Source organism: Syngnathus floridae, chromosome 10, assembly GCF_059516105.1.
Source record: "Syngnathus floridae isolate MCC-2025c chromosome 10, RoL_Sflo_1.0, whole genome shotgun sequence".
In the NCBI taxonomy this organism is placed as follows: Eukaryota; Metazoa; Chordata; class Actinopteri; order Syngnathiformes; family Syngnathidae; genus Syngnathus; species Syngnathus floridae.
In genome coordinates, this window is record NC_142422.1 from 6,702,855 (window position 1) to 6,718,339 (window position 15,485).

The 15,485-nt window shown below is 39.3% G+C and overlaps 2 protein-coding genes across 2 annotated transcripts in view; one reads left to right on the forward strand and one right to left on the reverse strand.

Moving 5' to 3' along the window:
* adcy2a (adenylate cyclase 2a) overlaps positions 1-4,558 on the forward strand; it is a 31,020-nt gene extending 26,462 nt beyond the window's left edge. The window contains exons 24-28 of the mRNA XM_088388123.1: positions 319-465; positions 699-809; positions 907-1,021; positions 2,057-2,181; positions 3,409-4,558. Coding sequence (XP_088244249.1) covers positions 319-465; positions 699-809; positions 907-1,021; positions 2,057-2,181; positions 3,409-3,561 — 651 coding nt within the window. The 3' untranslated portion in view covers positions 3,562-4,558. The remainder of the gene's footprint in view (positions 1-318; positions 466-698; positions 810-906; positions 1,022-2,056; positions 2,182-3,408) is intronic.
* Positions 4,091-15,485, reverse strand: part of dnah5 (dynein, axonemal, heavy chain 5) — a 57,532-nt gene continuing 46,137 nt past the window's right edge. Inside the window, exons 77-88 of the mRNA XM_088388125.1 lie at positions 15,257-15,447; positions 13,939-14,060; positions 12,244-12,393; positions 10,952-11,197; positions 10,589-10,808; positions 9,973-10,178; positions 8,940-9,143; positions 8,190-8,405; positions 7,362-7,574; positions 6,736-6,888; positions 5,739-5,970; positions 4,091-4,843 (exon numbers count right to left, since the gene is read on the reverse strand). Coding sequence (XP_088244251.1) covers positions 4,692-4,843; positions 5,739-5,970; positions 6,736-6,888; positions 7,362-7,574; positions 8,190-8,405; positions 8,940-9,143; positions 9,973-10,178; positions 10,589-10,808; positions 10,952-11,197; positions 12,244-12,393; positions 13,939-14,060; positions 15,257-15,447 — 2,305 coding nt within the window. The 3' untranslated portion in view covers positions 4,091-4,691. The remainder of the gene's footprint in view (positions 4,844-5,738; positions 5,971-6,735; positions 6,889-7,361; positions 7,575-8,189; positions 8,406-8,939; positions 9,144-9,972; positions 10,179-10,588; positions 10,809-10,951; positions 11,198-12,243; positions 12,394-13,938; positions 14,061-15,256; positions 15,448-15,485) is intronic.

Consider the following 15,485-nt stretch of genomic DNA (forward strand, 5'->3'; position numbering starts at 1 on the left):
GCTTCTGGACACAGTTCATCATGAAATAATTATATATAAAGCACAACTGTTGTTCTCAAAGTGCTAGAAATTAGTGAAACTAAAAATCAACAGTACTCACAATATCACAACAGTCATAAACTGAGCCTAAAATTACCAAATTGACAATTCTGGTGTAAATAATCAGAATAGTCTCCGTAATTTCACCTCTCCTCTTATCATGAAGTATTGAATGCCAAGGCTAAAAGCGTCTCAAGCGATGTCAAAATCTGTCCAGTCCTTCACTCAAACTGGAAGTCTTGGCTATATCAGTTTTAACTTGTGCTTTCTATCTGGCAGGATCTGTACCATCAGTCATATGATCTGGTTTGCGTCATGTTCGCCTCAATTCCAGACTTTAAAGAGTTTTACACGGAATCTGATGTCAACAAAGAAGGATTAGAGTGTCTCCGGCTTCTCAATGAGATCATTGCCGATTTTGACGAGGTAAATGAGTAATAGCTGTTTTCACTTTTCCCTGGTTTATCTGATAGAGGGTGAACGGTATTTTCAACAGTTCCATCTATCAATGTATGACAAGAAACGTGTTTATCTTCAAAATGCTAGACTGGATACATTCTCTAGTATTACAGGGATTATATTTACATGTACATGAATGTTATTTTTTGATTTGTATTTCCATATTAAATATGTTCTGTGTTCTGAATTTTTGTATCCAGCTATTGTCAAAGCCTAAATTCAGTGGTGTGGAAAAGATTAAAACTATTGGAAGCACATACATGGCTGCCACAGGTCTCAATGCCTCACCTGGACCAGAGTACCCATCACAGGTTAAGATAAATACACATGCTTTAAAATGATAACTTGATCTATTTTGATTTTCTGTTTAGAAACAATAGTGTTGTATGTTGTGTTCTTTGTTTACAGGAACATGACAGACAGTACATGCACATTGGGACCATGGTGGAGTTTGCATTTGCTTTAGTGGGGAAGCTGGATGTTATCAACAGACACTCTTTCAATGACTTCAAACTCAGAGTTGGTACGTTAGAAAATACGCATAGCGACGAAGTTAATCATTTATTTTTATACGGAATGTTTTTTTCCCCCTGCCCTTTAGATTTACCATATGTTTAGAGATGGCGCAAGCATTCTTAAACTATGACGCTTCCGTTTAGAAACACATGAGCTGAATTTTCGCCATCTTGGAACAACCAGAGGAAAAAAAAAATATTGCATGCTATTAGCTACTGTGTGTATGCCGAGAGAAAAGAAGAGGAAATGGAGGCAAGAATGTCCCAATTCGCTGCATGGGGTCAGAGCAAGAGTTCAATACCTTCAACCTGTCCAAAGAGCTCAGCATGTGATGCTCCATTAACTCAGCAGTGTGCATGTGTGTGACAGTACATCCCTGCTGTTTCCAGACAGACTTACAGAGAGGGTGCTGGAAATACCCACCTATGGTTTAACAGGATAATGAATACCACCGTGTGCCGGTGATCAACTTCCACTCCAGAAATTAACTCAGACCGATGTGAAGTCCACTCACTGTGCAGTGCTGTTCAAAATGCTTTGGCGGACCTATTCATTGTTGTGGATAAAGGACCTGGCTCCATTTGACCTCCACTTAAGCTCTGCTCTAACAGGAATTCATTTTTATTTTCAGTTGTCCAAAACCTGTCTGTGCAAAGGCAAAAGCCTCTCTACAGGAAATCACATAAAACAAATCAAAATGTTGTTTATATGCCAAGCCTGTGTATAGCACTGAAATGCTGTCAAAGAAAGAAAATGACGATGAAAAGGCAGACGAAGAGGAAGATGGAAACCAAGTGCTGTGTGCAAACTGCAAAGACAGACAAAAACAAGAAAGGCAGTAAAAAAAATGCGAATTGAGTTTTGTGTGGCCAGGGCGTGGTTTATTTAACGTATGCAGTGGGTAATAAAACAACCGCAGCACCATAACATATAACATGGCAATGTCAGCATTTTGGTTTTAAAATAATGCTTGTTCAAGTCCTTTCAGCTTTTAAAACAGACTGAAACATGACTGTGATATTGACCGTGTGTTCTGCCGCAGGTATCAACCATGGTCCAGTAATTGCTGGAGTCATTGGCGCCCAAAAACCACAGTATGATATTTGGGGGAACACGGTGAATGTCGCCAGTCGAATGGACAGCACGGGGATACTGGGAAAAATACAGGTAAGCAAGTTTCCTTGATACCAAAAACAATACATGGGGCACTTAAAACTGAGGCTTGCTTTCCATTGAATGTCTTAATCTTTACATTTCATTTGACTTTAAGTCAGCCAACACATACACCTTTTTAATTTTCTTACTAATCATTGTATGCCCATTAAAACAAGCTGTTCGGTCTTGTGCTGGCATGTGAGTAATATGTGTTGGAGTGTAATCCATCTGCAGCATGTTCACCCAGGCAATGGCATCATGACCAATCACTGCTGTTTTACTGATTTGCATGTTGACTGCCCCAATGATTGCTTAGAGGGTATCAATTTAATTTATGTGGGGGCTGTAAGGGATAGAGTCTGGTCCACATCAAGTGTTCCACAAGAAAGAGGTTCAAAGATTTGGAAAAAAATGGATCTAATCCAATCTTCTGAATCTTTGTTAGTTACGGCTCTGAACTTAATGGTTCTTCAGAATGTGAACAAAACTGCTGAGCAGGTCCTCTCCCTCATCTCTTTACCCTTTGCATACTCCTTAGCACGTGTTTACTTTAAGTATGCAGTACGGTGAGGCTTCACCCAAGTCATGAGCACGGGAAGAATCCATGCCAAACGCAGTAATGAAATCCCAGATGCTGTTATCTTTTTAGAAGCCAAAACTCTGGGCAAAAGTATTTTAACAATAATTACTGTGCCTTTTTGACAAACTGAATATGGGCAGTAATAATAGTCTACTCCGGGGGGGAAGAAAGTGGTGGGGGGGGACTAATTGTGTAAAATGGATTGAAAAGAGAAAAAAAATATCCGTGCTGCTCTCAAGGACACATCAGATGAAGTGCTTCTCTGGTAGTGTATTGGCTCAATTCTTTGTTTCCTCTAAAGCACCACTATTTCATTTGTTTCTATTGACATTTTAAATGACAGAACAGATGCATCAAGCAAGAACATCACATCCCATTTGACATTGTCCACTCTTTTTATTTGCTCCCTGCCTGACCACTGATAAATTCTAATTGTTTTCCACCTACACAGTGGAACTGCAGTACCAATGTGCATACAGTATTTGTGATATATTTGCAATTAATATTAAGAAGGGTTGAGTCATAGTTTATATGCTGTGTGCATGTGTGCTTGCGTGCATGTATATAGAGTAAAGTTGATAAAGAGCTTGGCTCATTTGTTTGCGCTGATAAGAAGAGGGAAACACTTTGAGTGGATTTTTTTTCCCCCTCATCTGCAGGTGACAGAGGAGACAAGCCGCATCCTTCTGACTCTGGGCTACATGTGCTCCTGTAGAGGCATCATTAACGTGAAGGGCAAGGGAGAGCTCAAAACCTACTTTGTTCACACAGAAATGACCCGCTCCCTGTCTCAAGGGAATATGATGCCATGAGACATGAGTTGAATTATTTAGGCTTCAGAGCTAACACTGATATCAGATTGGAGACTTTTTTTTTTTAGTAGCCGTGGAAAAAAAATGTACGTATAGGGGAAAAAAAGACCAAAACATTTTTTTGTCCTGCTGCAGCTGTAGTATGTATACATTTGTCACTTTTGTAAGTGTAGCATGTACAGGAGATAAAACCATGAATAATCATTTGATTGTTGGATTAGCATGGTAAACTGGCAGGAATCAAGCCAGCCAAGCAAGTCCAGCTCCAAAAACAATCCAACAGTATACTTTTACTCAATTCTGGCAGGCTTCAGAGAGCCCATTACTGCTGGTAATCAGTCAAAAAAATCACTCTGTATTCCAATCGCTTTGCACATGACAAGTTGGATTATAGCTGATGTGCAATGCTGGAGTATAAGGCGAACAAGAAGAAAGACTTTTGTTCTGCATGGGAAATAATTTGAGCTCAGCGTGACCAAAGACAATGGCATGATTGACTCGAGTTTTAATTGAACGATGCAGGCCAGGATGTTCTTGAATTGTCTTTTATTCAAATGAAGACTGCAAAACATTACAGGGGAATACTGCATGACTACATTTTCAGACAGAGACACGTGACATGAATATAACTGCATCTACCTTTTTAGAAGCATGGAACAATGAATGTCTATGAATGAATGAATTCGGTCTGATCCATGTAGGGCCATGTTTTCACATCAACTTATCAAAATTGGCTCTTTGCACAACACTCATAATTTTAAAGGAGGTTAAAGTCACACATTCTGAAAGAAAATTACAAGAGTCAATTTAAACGGAATCTACAGGTATCTGCTTGTATCTGTGTACAGGGTAGCTATAGATAAGTGGTGTGGTACGGTGGTTTTGTAAGAAAAGAAAATATTACTCCAAAATATTTGGATGTGTTAATGATTCTATTGTTACCTTTTTTTTTTTCTTAAAGCAAAACACAAATGTCATTAAATTTCCATGTATTTCAGTCATGGTGTATTTATTTGAACTAAAATAACCAGGATGTTTAATAATGGTATCGTATATTCAGTACCTGTTTGCATGGATTTCAGGGTGACTCTTTAAGGTGCTCCATTCTGATGCATATTAAAGCTCAGTGATCATTTGACATCACAGAGGAGCGCCACGCCTCGAAGAATCCAATGTTCTGGAGCAAGTGTGGTCTTGAGGTCGACTGCTGCAATGTAGTTCATGTCTGTCCTAACTGGCTTTTTGTAGATTGGGCAAGAGTAAAGGCGACTGTCTTTGATACCTGCAACATGTGGGCAAAAGAAAAGACAAATAATATGTATTAGTATTAAACCTAAAAAAAAAAAAAAAAGTCCATAGTTGGGAGCTGATAATCTCTGCCAATGAGCACAGAAAAATATTGCATATTGTTTATCCTGAAGAATCTTAACATCATTGTTATGAAGAGTCTGGCTGTTCAGTATTCTTTTCTTAATTTCAGGGAACAAATGTTTAGCCACTGTGGAGGTCTGCAATCTCTTTTTTTCATGCATACAACTTGAGTGTGGAAGTCAATAAGCAATTCAAGTTTGTGGGAAAATTATAACGCAACATGAAGTTGCCTTCAACCTTTCAACCTTTAGTGAACGTGTGTGTTTGTGTTGATGACTCAAAATCTGCACATGTTATCTGATTATTTGTGTGGGTGGAAATGTTTTTTTTTTTTTGCTTTATGTTGTTCGGTTTGCTTTAAGTGTATGAGGCCTTTTGTGGTACATTCAATACCTTAAAAAATAGGTTGCAATATTTCTCCGAATTCCAGTGTTTCTTACAGCGCTCATCAACAAAGGCAAACATTTTTTGGACAGACAACAGATCACAGTCATTTTTCAGAGGAGAAACTTTAAACGGTCACAACCAAGCTTTACTTGTCTGTTTCACTTACAAACAGGGAGTTTTCTTGAAGAAAAAAAAACACTGTGAGGGACTGAGTAAAAATTGTTATGGTGTGTGCTGCCTGCTTGAAAATAGCATTTTCTTATCATGAACAAACACTTGTGCCATCAATCAATACTCGAGCTAAATTGCAACGTAATTCGGAGTGTGTGGGAGGCAAATAGACTTGGACAGGCAGGAAATAATGGCCCTGTAAGGGACCCTAAAGGAGAAAAACATGAGAATAATCATGAAAATGTTACCATTATTCTCTGCATACATCCGGATCACAGGCATCATTTCAAAAAGGACTTTTGGTTTGGAGTCGATGAGTTTGCAATTGCGGCGGTCCCAGCCGGCCCCCTCCAGATGTAGGCCGTAGACATAGACTCCCTCGGCAGGAGGCTGCGTGATGTCATCCTTCATCCACTTGGTCACTTCGTTGCATAGCACCATGCGATCTAGAGCCCAGCCTTTATTGGCTCGGGTGATCTCCTGTCAGAGCCCAGGGAGAAATGTATCCTCATATGAGCACAGTGCCACAACATAAATGGCAGAGATGAAATATGATATGTTCCACCAAGGGAATCAATGCTGATAACAAGGCCGTAATAGAGGTTCAGTGAAAACAATGTAGACCAAGGAAGTACACTACATCAACCAAATTGTTTACGAGATGTTGTGCCAACAAAAAAGAAAATCAATCGTATATGCCTTGAAAAGCGCAGAAAGTAAGTGAAGAGAACAAATGGAATAAAAGGAATGTGACAGTTGACTATCTTCAGTCATTATTCGGACATAAAGATCTTTTTGAGTAAACTGTCAAGATTTGAACTGATGAATAAATACAACTAGAAATGTATTCAGCTAAGAATTCACTCATAGCCACAAGCTCTATACAGTATTATCTCCATTCGCAGTATAAAACCAATTACATTAAATTCTCTGTTTGATATTAATCAAGCTTTATTTACATGTTTTCACATTTTTAAAAGCAACTCAAAGCACACACATAATGAGGGGGATACAGTTTAAGTGTACCCATCCTCCAGTCTCAGTAAATACAGTAGTCAGGAAATACGTAAAATTACATCATGAATATGTGGGGACGGTACCGGTTTTGACAAAATCACCAGGCACAAAGGCTTAATGCCAGACCTGCACTCCCTCTCACCTGTAAATAAAAGTATGTGTTTGTACAAATGGGTACCTCTCACTTTGGCTACCATCTGCTATCTTGCCTCACTGGTGGGTATGTACCTGTCTCATAGCTGTCAGAAAGCCCTGCGGGTTGAAGAATCCAGTCATCCAAAAGCAGTTTGGTCGCCCTTCAAAGATCCAAGCCTGAAACTGCCGGTTACGCTCAAGTAACTCTGTAAACCAGAACCCTAGAGTGCTAGAGGCCCACGATTCCTTCAAAAGAAGACGACACATTATAACGATATAAATTGTTGTGTAGTTCAGTGAATGCAAAAGGGAGACATGAAAAACAATGAAACATTAATTACTGTGCAGCAGAAGACAAAGTCAAAGTTAATTTCGTTTAGCACAGTGGTATTGAATTAAAAAAGAAGAGTCAAATTGGCTATTAAAAGCACTGCAGATTTCATTTGTCGTTCCCGAGTCCCAGGCGGGAGGTCAGTCAAGCCAAAAACATGGCTAATTTTAATCAGAGCTGTCAACACTCGCGTATTAAGTGTGAGACTTGCACATTTCAGGGGGCTGTGATTGGATGTTGCAACTGTCTGTTATGAGGTTTGCATGGCTCGTTCATTTGTTTATTTATTATTTTTAGGTTTAATATAATTTTATATTACTTATCCTCTTTCAATGTCACAGGAAAACTGGAGTATTTGCTTCTTCATATAAAATACTACTGTGCTGACCTTCTTCCAGCGTTCAGGAATACGTGCATCGTACATGCAGTCCAGGGCGTCTCGCAGATTTTCGCTCATGATAATAGTACCATCGGTCGCCAACTTGAGATCAGTTAGGGTGTTTCGGACCAGAACTATGATCCTCTGCATGCGATCTATCTCCTGACGCAGGAAGATGTTCATTGGTTGGAAAGGACCCATCTTCTGAAGACATTCTCTCACCTGGTGGGAAAAAAAAGACATATTTTCTCCTTTAGTGGCTTCACTTCAGCACCAAACTTGCTTGATTCATTTTGCTTGTATGCTTCCCATCTGAATATGTAATTCTGTCATTTTCAGGTACAGTAATACCATCTTTCGTTTCTATTCTTTTGATTGTTCAAATTTACACTAATGTATTATGGCTTACAAATTGGCCTTGTGCAAAATTTATGGAGCATTATAAACTGGAAAATAGGTTGTGCTTGTTTCCTTATAGACTACTTCTTGGAAAATCCTTAATGTGATGCTTCTGTAGCATACACATGCATCTTTTCTCCCACTGCTACTGTAGTACATTGATGATAGCTGACCAATATTGTACTCCTTTCATTAGCAATGCCTCGTTGTTTTTAAAGCCCTTTTTTTTTTCTCTATTACTGTCTTCGACACTCACTAATGCATAGTCCACCCCTTTGTCTGCCTTTACCACCCTGCTAAGTAGCACGTTACCAGTGAAAGGTGAAGAATATCACTCATGATGTTTTGCTCTACTGAAACACTCCCCTGAGGGATCACACATGAACACACACTCAAACACGTTTACACACACATGCGCGCACGCACGTATACACTTACTTCAAATGGTACATAGTCTGCGGGCAGTTTCTCCAACATGTCGTCAGCCAGCCTGGACACCACAGCCTCTCTGGTCTCCCCTCCCCCCGATGAGCTATCTTTGGGCTGAATACTGAGAATTGTGTCCAATACATCCTTTGCCAATTTACTTTGGTAGGTGATGTCTGCATTTGGGTGCAGACCAAACACCTCTGGAGTGTCATAGGCTGGGAGACCCTAAAGAAAAGCAGATTATTCGACATTGTGCCCTGAGAGGGGGGGGGCGGCGATTGTTTTAAAGCCTCAATTATAAAATGACACATGACACTTGTATCGTGCATGTCTGATGTTTGTAACAACCGAATTTGCGTCAAGATCGCTAAATAAGTCAATGAATTATAATGAACGGATCCAAAGACAAACACGAGCTAGTGTGCGTGCGCGCGTGTGATGTTCTTAGTTAGTTTTGCTTTTTGTTTGTTTTGTCAGTGTTATGTTTTCCTAGTGTATGTCTCTTAGATAATTGTTTCCGCCTGTTCTTGTTAGACCCGCCTATTGTGACTTCAATCAGCTCCCTCAGTCGCTTGTGTCTTGTTCCTCGTTGTCTCATCAGTTTGACTGTATTTAGTTCCCTTTTTTTCTGTTCAGTCTTGGTTGGGTCATTGTCCAATTTGGTGTGTGTCATGCTATATGCTTTGTGCTGTCGTTGTCACACCATGTTATTTTACGCTCCCAAAGTCATGTCCAAGTCTCTTTTGCTCATAATCTTACCTGGATATATGAAAGATACTGGTCAACATTGGAACATTTTGGGATGCTGTAGCCTTTGTAGAAGTTAAATGTTGGTCCAAACATTTCCTCACTAAACCACACTTTGGAAAAGGTGTTGAGAAGGCGCTTGTCATAGTCATCAGTCACGCGGCCACCATACTGAATTTCTCCAATCATATATCGCACTGTAGTCCATGAAACCCCCTGTGGAACACAAACACGCAAGCCCGCTGAGATTACTTTAGGAGTAACAGCAGACAAATGACATGATTTCACCACTACAATCTTGATATACATGTTTAGTAAATGTACTGTTAGTGTGTGTGCGTGCATGTGTTTGTGTGTACATGCATCAATACAAAATGAAAAAATGGCAACTATTTGTGGCTCATCTTCCTGATTGCTGTAGAGGTGCCCTTGCAAGGCACCAACACCTTGACTCTAGCATGTCTTCTGGGTTCTGCATGTGTGAATAATGTATGGCACAGTGTAAGTTAAATTTCCACTTTCAGTATTAAAATAAATCCCATGTAAATTTAAAAAAAAGCAATATAAATATATATATATATATATATATATATATATATATATATATATATTTAATTAAACAGTATATGATGTTGTATTTTGTTGAATCTGACCCGCCTGAGAGAAAACAGGAACATTTTCCCCAACTTTTTATAGATAATTTAATGTCATTTTGTATGAAGGAGTGACGGAATATCTTTAAAATGCTGTCTAAAGAGCTTTGGAAAAGAAGCCCAAATATTTTCCCCAGCTACGCAGGATAGCACAAATTCTTCCATCCATCTTATGTATTTGTTCTGATACCACAATGTTATTTCCCCTTTGACCACTTTTTAACCTTCACTGTGATATGTCATTGAATTATTGCAACCTATTATATTGCAACTGACATACGATGCACTGACCGATTTATTGCACAGCAGAGGCCACTATTTAAGGGGAATTCCCAAACCGACAGTAAATCTGCTTTTCAAAATACTCACCTCGGTGGTGACTGTTTTCCTACCTTTTTGACGTCCATATCGTCAAGATGGTTCTGAACAAATTGCACAGTTGCATTAAAGTCTGCCTGGTTGAACTCATAGGGAATGTTCCATCCCAGGGGGCCGTACTTCCTCCTTTCCTGCACGGTGCTATGAAGAAATGCAACCCCATACAGAATAGGCTTCCACTGCGCCATGTTGCTGACATCCAAAAGGTCCTGGTTAATGCCTAGTGAGGGAAATGTGGATAAATACAAAGGGCGCGTCACAATTTTCAATTGTCCCCTGGGAACCTTGTGTATCCCTTCTAGTTTAAGGCAGACAGACACAGCTGATTTATACAAATAATTTTTCTCTTCTGCTCTAACCAAAACACCCTCATGCCTATTTTAAATCCAAAGATCTTGCCTGCTGTTAGTCTTTAATACATTTATCCGCACATTTTCTCTGCACAATTTAGATATATTTTGAGGACTAAGATTTTCTTTTTATGCTAATTTCCTACTTCCTCTTTCAATCAATCAGGTACCTCTGTGATGATGGGCTACGGATCAATCTGTTTACATTTCATTTCTGCCATATTTATGCTTGGCAATAATCTCAGTCCAAAGTAGAGAATTGACCGGTCAGGATGTGTACCTCCATAGGTTCTTTTTAGCCCCGCCTTCAAGCCCTGCGGTGGCTCATTTGTAAACTTGATCGACATTTGGAGAAGGGTGATAGGAAATTGCCTGTGGACCTCAGTGGTCATCCATAGGCGGAAACTGTCATGGACAAAGTCTGTCTCGCTTATTATATCCATTAGTTCGTCCATGAAATCCAGACCAAGGTGGCAGTTCTGGAGTAAAGCCCAGCCGCCCTGAGGACAATGGATATTGGCACTATTAACTCATTGAGAATGTATAGCATGTAACCACGAGTCCAAAGGATGTACTTTGGGAGAACATCTTGGAATACATTACTGGACAAATGTCATAGATCCACCTCTTATCGCTCACTTACATTAGCTATATTCTGTTGCAGAAGTTTCCGGGCATGGACCTCTTGTCCTTGTCCCATGGAAACATATTTGGTCTCAATCTTTAGTCGTTTTCCCAAAGCAATGATGGAGTCTGTTGGGTCAGAACCCATCGACAGGAAACAGATCATAGGCGTCCGTGAGTCAGATTCCTCCCAAGTCTGTTCCAAGTCAAGAATGGCCCCTTCAGTGTACTTCTCCCCCATTGCATCCATTATGTATTTACGGGCCTGCAGAAGAGGATCAAAGTGATGTGAGATAATGATACTTTAGAAATTCAGCATGTTATGATGACCCCCCCCACCCCTGTATTTTCTGCAAGGCTGATGAGTGAATGAAAGGATTAAAGGTCTTTTTACTTCCTTTTGAGTCAGGAGTAAACCTTATTTTAAATGATCAAAAAAGGACAGCTACAATATGGGTTGTGAATGCAACAAAAACTCCATTTCAGGCTTAAAAACAACATGCAACAAAACAGTCCATCAGGATGATTGTAAATGTCCATTAGGCACTACAGCTAAGAAAGTTTGTCAAAGAGAAATAGTTCATCCTTATAAACCTTAATTAGTTGAAAAGCTTTGACCTGGGAATATCTTAATGTACATTATGAACTTTTTAGATGGAAATAAAATATATTTTATTTAATTTCCTACTCTGGACTGTGATTTTAACTAACTATCTCCCTTTACTATGCTGTTTCTTTCACGGAGCTAGCCGTGTACTAGGGCTGGACTGGCAATCAAGCACACTGGGCAATTTCCCGGTGGACATGCAGTCCTCTGGGGCCAATGATGTAGGTTGTTGTTGTTTTCTTAACACACCAGTGATACTAATTGATCACCAGCGCTCATGGCATGTACTGTAGTAATGTTTACTGCCCAAAATCTGCCAACCACAGCATGTTATACTAATTAAATAGCAAATTGTCAAGGCTGGCAAGTGATGGATGAGAAGCAAATGACCATTTTAGGATCCATCATAGAATTTTAGATCAAAATGACTTGAAAGGTTGCATGGCCTTAATACAGTAATTAAAAATGTATTGAAAACTTCTCCTACACCTTAACCTAAAGATCTAAATACATATATAAATGAGCAGTCTATGATTTCGACTCTATTGTGCTCTGGTAATTGTGAGGGGCTGGTCTGAGCAAAAAGTGGCATGGTCCAGATTACAAAAAATGTCTTTAGGGTATTTATTGTGAAGCACCATCAACTGCAGCCTGCATTGTAGAACACAATTCCAGCCATCAATCATATTTATGTCATTTCCAACCTGCGCAATGGTGCGGTCGGGACACCAGCAGCGAATAAGAAGTAAGCGCCTAAAACAGTCCATCGCTTGATCGTAGGAGTTTGGGACCTTCTCCTCTTCTGGTGCTTCCTTATCAAACCAAATCTTCCATTGCTTCTCATTGCGATTTATCTGTGAGGAAAGTGTTAAAAGGTAGACAAATGAAAAACTGGAAGATTTTTCCATATCAAATGTTAATATGAGCATCAGAAAGGCGTTTCAACTTTACTTGATTAAGATCAAATGATCAGAAAGGCTCATAAACACAAAGATAGGAGATGTCTTAAATTTCAGTTGAATGATGAAATATATTCTGAAAGCACTCCATTAATTGTCCAAATTGTCCTAATGTGTTTTGGAGACATAATGAACATGGGCCTTTCTGCACCAATCCTCAATCCTTAATTACATGATCTACGTACAGTGGTACCTTGACTAATGAGTTTAATTCATTCCGTGACAAAGCTCATTACTCAATTTACTCGCACATCAAGTACACTTTTTATCCCCATGGTTACTCCATTGAAATAAATGAAAACTCCATTACCATTTTATAGTTTTTCTCAGTCATTTGGAAACATCGGTTCAATCTTCAATTTTTCATTTCTATGAATACGTTGTAAATTCTTTGGCACATTCATCCAAGTAATTTGGTTTCATTTTCTGCTTTTCTGATATTATCATATTCTTATGTGAAGTTGATCAAATAGTTTTATTATGGTTTTCTGTTGAATAGTCTCACCCCAGGAGCATTTTGGCATTAGATCATCGCTTAATTTTCTATGCAAACAGGTCAAAGGAGTTATCATAATGTCGACCATGTTTCTAAACAGGTGTTGACGATGTCCATCATAAACATATAAACGCAGTAATCAAACTGAAAGTAACACACAAATTCCCACGTATAGCAGTTATGTGTGTGATATGTATTTTGTGCCATTAAGGGTTGGTTAGTTGATAAGTCACATCAGGATCTGCCGCCATTTACCAGATGGTTACTTCAGTGTTTGCGTTCTAATCTCAGCTCGATGCATGTGCAACTGTTTTGTATAACTGTGCTTGTCCCGTTTAATCAACAGATTAAAGTTTATCGATACATTTTTTTTTTTAACTCAAGCAAAGGCATAAGACAGAGCAAACAAACATAAGTTACAGTTCTTGTTCCGAGTAGGGCGGATGTGGACTTGAACTGTGAATGAAAGTGCAGTTTTGCAGTTCCTGTGGTTTATAACTTTTGTGTTGGAGTCAAAACAGGGCCTCAGATGGTTTGCTATTTGTCTGTCTGTACTAAATTCATTAAACAAAGAACTGTTAATCCACTGCTTTATGTTAATCAACAAGTCAGGAGCACTCATGTACTTGTGTGTGTGTGTGTGTGTGTGTGTGGGTGGGTGTGTGTGTGTGGGTGTGTGTGCGTGCGTGCGCTCACATGTCTTTCAAAAATTAATTGAAGGTCCTCCGAACTCAGCTCATTTTACAGAGCACTGACTTTCTCGCTCCATATGGGAGCTACCTGGCTGTCAGTCACACAAATGACTGCGTGTGTTTATGTGTAAACGTTATCCTTTGGTGCACATGTGTGTGAAGCTGGCATTTGACATGACGTTGACATGCTTCTAAAAGCAGATAACAGCTTTGACAAATATCCATGGGGACCCAGAAACACGTGTTTTGTACCTGATCCAGTACATCAGAGAACTCCCAGTGTTTGCTGAGGGCCACAAGATTAAGCCAGGTCATGTCAAGAATCCATTTTGCTGGTTTCGGAGGGCACGCCCTTAGGTCCAGGGATGCACCACCTGAATATTAAACCAATTCACAAATATTTATTCCATCATGATGATGTAGATTCAGACCTTCGATTGCTTATTATCAAATGAGCAACCAACGCTAACCAGTGGGAACCTACTCCATTGAACTAAACATCCCACTCGCTAACTGTTTTTTTGTCATGGTGTACTGTTTTGTCTAATGAGACATAGTGGATCAAATGACACCTTATTGAAAAAATGAATTCACACAGTCACTGTTCAGCCGGTCTGAGCTGAAAGATGGTGGATCTGTATGCATATAGCCAACTGTGTAAGCTTTAGCCTTTTAAATAGTCCAAGCCTCTTTTCCTTTTTATTTCTGCACTGAGGAGCACTCGACTTTGGTAGGTTTTAAATGTCTATAGACAGCCACTAAATGTATCATATAAATGAATACATATTATATAATGGTAAATTTAGTTTAACCTTGTTTAGGAGCCTTGGGACTCTTTCCCCAGTTGATGCGTTCATCTGTTGCAAGCCGGCACCATAAAGGCATGTTCTCTGCACGGCCAGCATCCATATTGCAGCTACTAAAAGGTCGCATCGGATGCAACTCAATGCCATTTCATTAGGAGACTAATTATGATTAGAGTCAAATCCAAATTACAGTATTGGACATTGTTACATACAAGGACAAAGTATGGGATTCTTGCATAAATGCATAAAATGAGATCCAATCTTCAATCAACATTTTGCTTAAACTAATACCATACAAACAATGAATGTTCTCATGCTTGTCCTGGACATGTAAACATAACAGTACAGGTCAGAAAAATAAGGGAATGTTTCAATCTGGTTGACCCTAGCTTAATACGTATATGAGTAATGAGTAATAACCTCAACCAATTTGTGGAGTTGCAGATGAGACCTCAGTCAGTCAGACTATCCTTCAGGTTCATTAATATTCTTGGTATGTTTGAATCGAGTTGATGTCAGGATTCTGACTGTGGTTCACAAAAGCTTTGTCTTCTTTTGAAGCCATCAGTTGTTAACTTACTGAAGTCCTTTGGGTCTTTGTCTTGCTGCATCACTACTGTCATCCTCTTTTAAGCTTTAATTAATTTTCTCCATAAATGTCTTGATAAACTTTGGAATTGATTGTCTTTCGAGGGTAGCAATGAAAACAGAGATCTGACAAGTGTGCGTTGAAAAGTGTGATGACTCATATATTTGTCCTTCACCTTTAATCAGTGTGAGAAACTCCTCGTGCTTGACCCTGCTGCATTGCATGTCGATCTTGAGTGTCAAGAGTAGAGTGAAGAGAAACTTGTGCTTCTCATACAAGCCACGTGCTGCGTATTTGTACACCTTGAAGGTCATGAACTCTATAATGTTGGCGATACGCTTGCTGGTGATGGGACTTTTGGATGACCTGTAGTATACATTAGAATATAGGGATGATTAAATGAT